The sequence below is a fragment of the Spinacia oleracea genome, chromosome 6, assembly GCF_020520425.1.
Source record: "Spinacia oleracea cultivar Varoflay chromosome 6, BTI_SOV_V1, whole genome shotgun sequence".
NCBI lineage: Eukaryota > Viridiplantae > Streptophyta > Magnoliopsida > Caryophyllales > Amaranthaceae > Spinacia > Spinacia oleracea.
Window position 1 is genome coordinate 87428261 of NC_079492.1, and position 4931 is coordinate 87433191.

The window sequence follows — 4931 nt, forward strand, 5'->3', positions numbered from 1 at the left end:
TGTTCGTTATTGTTCCGTGTATGTGCGGATAAAATGACGAGCACTTCTGGACAAATTTTTAGCAAGCAGAGAGATTCAGCGCCCAGGCTGGGGCGCTAAAGATTTCGGCGCCCAGCTGTGGGCGCTCAAAAATTATTTCTGGGCGGATCTTTTTTTGGTGCGCTAAATGCTTCTTTTTCTTTTTAGACTAACTTTAGAGGCGCTTTGCAAAGTTTGCTTTTTTATTATTCATTATTGTTTTGTACTTTTCATTTGTCTTCTTTTTTTTACTCGTGACTCAAGACGGTTTAAAAAATGGGCTGAATGAGATAGGATAATTTGTATGGGTATTGGTCAAGCATGAGGATCACATCTACTAGGACTCACAATTTGCAGCCTCAAGCTAGTGTCACGAGTTTACATCAACCAAGGCCAATGAGTAGCATGGGGACGGCTCAAGGGTATATCAACAAGATGCATCCAAACAAGTTATATGGTTATTACGCTAATGGTGGCGTAAGAGCAGGTTTTGGAAATAATGGGTATGACGCACGTGTCAATGGTCGTGCGTGGTTTGCAGTTGACAACAAGTTCAAGAACAAGAGTCGAGGTAGTGGTTTATTGGGTTATGGTAATGAGAGCATGGATGGGTTAAATGAGCTGAACAGGGACCCCAGAGCGAAGGCGTCTAAGAGTATAAGGATTGGAAAGGGTAGACATTGTAGAATTTTATGATTTGGATTGGTTGACTCAATTCTTTTCCTTCGTGTACTTGGGTAAATGTTGCACTTTGGGAGGTACGGGCTAAGTATTTCATGGCTCGCTCTTTTCGCTCTCCCTTTTCTCTTTCTTTTTAAGTATTTCATGGCTTGCTCTTTTCGCTCTCCCTTTTCTCTTTCTATTTTTTCTTTTTGCTCGGGATTTCTCCCCAACATAATTTTTTTATTTGGGCTAAAAGGTAGATGGTTGTGGTCTTTGAGTCACGCGGCGAGACTGAGTGAGCCTCGTTTGGTAGGCCTATAGTGGACCTTTAATTTTAGTGGGCCTAGGGTGGACCTTTAGCTTTAGTGGGCCTAGGGTGGACATTTTAAATTGTCTTACTTTGCAAGCGTATTTAGTCGTTTCTTAAAATGTGCAAATAGCGTAGATTCGAAATCTTGTTTTTACCTTATTGAATTTTAACGAAAGAATTGCATCGAAAATAACTTTTTTTGCTTCTTTTCAGATTCCAGTTTCTGTGATTTAATTGGAAGTTGTGATTTAGACTCGAACTTTCATTAATCTTTCTGATTATAACCCGTGTATGAATACAAGGAGGTGGCCTAGACTCAAAATAATGACGTGGTGTAAGCCTATAATACTTGACCAAGCGACTCTCAGACTTAGGCTAATTGGACCATAACTTTCGTTGGTTGACACTTTAGATTTTTAACCCTTGGGTGTTCATTTGTCATGCGCCATTTTGCTTAATGTTGGCAAGGTAGTTAATTGGGGAGATCGAATTTTTATTTTTGCAAGACTAGAATCATTAGTACGGCTTCTCTCTTAGTGTGTATTGCTTTTACCCCAATGGTAGTCTTATGGCATGCCGATTTGGGTATTTTCATGGTTGGTCATGTTGCATTCATGGAAAATCTTTTAGTCCGTACTTAGTAGTATTTCAAGGAGCGAGTGACTCGAGAGGACTATGATAGTCGTGACCCAATGTGATTATAAGCCTTGGGGCCATTAATTTTTTCTTTGCCAATGGTATTAACACCTTAAGTTCACTTTGGGGGTTGTGCGACTATGGGGGAATGATAGAATGTGACCGTTTCCATTTTGCAAATACTATAATATATTCTTTTTGTTGGTGAGAGAGAGTATTGAGGCCGTGGGTACCTAGCAAGGGATGACAATTACATATGGGTGCTCATTGATTTAAATGTTAGGAAGGGAGACTTAATATGGGTTAACCTATTGCTCTCTCTTTCCATGGTGTAGCGCACGATAAGGTTCTCTGCTATCGTACACCCACCATTGGAAATGGCGAGGAAGAAGAAGAATCAGAAACAAGAAGTTCGTGAGATCAATGAGGAGGCCTCTGCGCTTCTTCATACTGCCTCTTTGCGCCCAATGAACCAACATCAGTTGAGAAACACCATACCCAGCAATGGAGATGAAGTCCGACTGCCGCCGGTAATCAGGACGCCATTCCCGTCGCATCCTTCTGCTGGACCACCTTCACCACACACTCAAGAAGCTATTGCGGCGTACCATGCTGCCATCAACTACTCTCCTTCGTACCAATCGGAAACCAGGGGTGTTCACTCCGAGATTGTGGGAGGTATGGAAGAAGGACAGGGGGGTGGGAGAGTGGGTGGCTCTGCTCTGGAAAGGGTGAAGGAAATGGTGAGAAACGTTAATGTTGTACTGGGTTTGACAAATGGTACGGAAACCCTGGCAAGCAAAGGGGATCTTGATTCCTCTGAAACAGAGCATGGTGGTACCTCTGGAGAACTTGGAGACCAAGGCACTAGACCTCCATTAGAATAGCAGCACACCAGGGTTGACCCAAAATCATCTTGGGTGAACTTATTTCGAGGACCGCAACTCACTGGCAAAGGTAACTCCCTCTCCTTTATTGCTCCCACAATTTTGGAAGGTACTCCTGTTGCTATGCTTGACAAGGTTGATATGAGTAAAATGGCTGCTATTTGGGATTGTGCTTTGATCATGTATGTTGTTGGTGATAAACCCTCCATTGGGGCAGTAATTAGGTATATTGATAAGGAATGGGGTCATGTTGGTAAGCCTAATGTGTTTCTACATGATGAGGGCTATTTTGTGGTTAAATTCTGCTCAAAAAGGGATAGAGATGAGGTACTGGTTGCTGGACCTCACACTTTCTTTGGTAGGCCTATGATCACTAAGCCATGGTCATCAGATTTTAATTTCCAAGAGGAAATTCTCAGGGTAATTCCTGTGTGGGTGAAGCTCCCTAACCTACCTCTGTGTTGTTGGGGCATGGATTCTCTCAGTAGGATTGGGAGCCTTGTTGGGGTTCCTTTATTTGCTGATGAGTGTACCTCTAAGAAATTGAGGATTTCTTTTGCTAGGCTCTTAATTGAAGTTGATGTTACTAAAACTGTCACCAAGGTTGTTCAAATACAGGACTCTTGTGGTAGAACCTTCAATCAGAAAGTGGAGTATGAATGGCTCCCACCTTTTTGTAAGGAATGTCAAATAATTGGGCATGATTGTTCAGTTAAAAAGGGTCAAACAAGATATCAACCTGCTACTCATGTTCAACCAGTGCAGAAAAAGGTGACTAAGGTCTGGAAACCAAAGAAGGTGGTGAATGCTGCTGTTTCTGTACCTGAACCTGCTGTTCCTGAAGAAATCATTCCAAGTTTGATTGCTACTACCCCTTTGAACCAGGCACAAGTGAGTGATGTTCAAGATGATGGATGGAGAGTAGTATCCAGGAGAAGGAGAGAGTCTAAACACTATGATCATCCTTTGGGATTGGCTCAGGTTCCAAAAGTGGTTGATGTAGTGGAGGGATTTTCTATAGAGGAGGAGGGTGAGGATGCAGAGGTTGAGGAAGGAGATAGGTATCCACCATGATTGTTTGCACTTGGAATGTTAGGGGTCTGAATGATCCTAATAAAGTGGTGGAGGTTAGAAGATTGCTGGAAACCAATAAGATCAGTGTTATTGCTCTGTTAGAAACTAGAGTGAAGGAAAATAAAGCTAGCAAGATTCAGAATAAGCTAGGTAGTTGCTGGAAGTGGGAAATGAATTATTCCTATTCTCCTAAGGGTAGAATCTGGATTGGGTGGAGGCATAGTGAGGTTACCTTTACTATGGGCTTAAAACTGACCAAGTTATTCATGGTGATTTAGCTGCAAAGGATGGGAATTTTACTGCTCAGTTCACTGCTGTGTATGGCTTGCATACAATTGATCATAGGAGACCTCTTTGGACCACCTTGACTCAAATTGGACCAAGGGTGATATACCCTTGGTTTGTCATGGGTGACTTCAATTCAGTGCTGCATGCAGGTGATAGAATCAATGGTAGCCAAGTTTCTGATACAAAAACAAGAGATTTTGATGCTTGTATTGATGCAACAGGGCTGATAGAGCTCAAGAGTTGTGGAAATTTCTTCTCCTGGAACAATAAAGGGCAAGGTGATTTGAGAATTCATTCCAGAATTGATTGGGCCTTTGGGTGTGGAAACTGGCATACTAGTTATCCAGAAGTATGTGTAGACTATTTGAACCCAGGTTTATCAGATCACTCCCCTCTTCTGCTGGATTGTAAAGTGGTGAGACAGAGGGGAAGTAGACCATTTAAGTTCTTCAATTACATGGCTGAGCACCCTAAGTTCCATCAGATTGTGCAAGAAGGGTGGGGATCTGTTGTAAATGGAACTCCTATGTTTCAAGTGTGGCACAAATTGAAAGTCATCAAGCAGGGTCTGAAAACTTTGCATAGGAAAGAATTTGCTAGGCTGGAGGAGAGAATTGATGGTATTAGGAGGGAGCTGGATGACACTCAATCTCAGTTAGCTGCTTCTCCTAGTGATATTGACCTTCAACTGACTGAAAAAGAGTGCACTGGTAAGCTTAAAAAGTTTCTGAGTATTCATGAAGGAGCTCTCAAACAAAAATCAAGAATCCAGTGGTTGAAAACTGGTGATTCAAATACAAAGTTCTTCTTCACAGCAGTAAAGGAGAGATATGCCAGGAACAGTATTGATGTTATTTATGATGCTAATGGGAGGAAGCTTACCACTGCTGCAGAGATTAAAGATGAGATCAAAGCTTTCTATCATGGTCTTATTGGTTCTGCTGCAGACACTTTGGAGGGTATTGATGTTACAGTTGTGAGACAAGGTAAACAACTTTCTGCAGCTTCAGCTCAATCTTTAGTTCTTCCTGTTTCAACTGCTGAGATTGATATGG

At 42.0% G+C, this 4931-nt stretch overlaps 1 protein-coding gene across 1 annotated transcript; it reads left to right on the forward strand.

Annotated features, from left to right (window-relative positions):
• The first annotated feature begins 2664 nt into the window (after positions 1-2664).
• LOC130463336 (uncharacterized) lies at positions 2665-3588 on the forward strand. Its single transcript, XM_056832432.1, has one exon. It carries the CDS (start codon positions 2665-2667, stop codon positions 3586-3588), a length of 924 nt encoding a protein of 307 aa, XP_056688410.1.
• Positions 3589-4931: the final 1343 nt, after the last annotated feature.

Excerpts from the sequence above, each read along its gene's own strand:
- LOC130463336 (XM_056832432.1), top strand. The coding sequence starts at position 2,665 with ATGGCTGCTATTTGGGATTGTGCTTTGATCATGTATGTTGTTGGTGAT.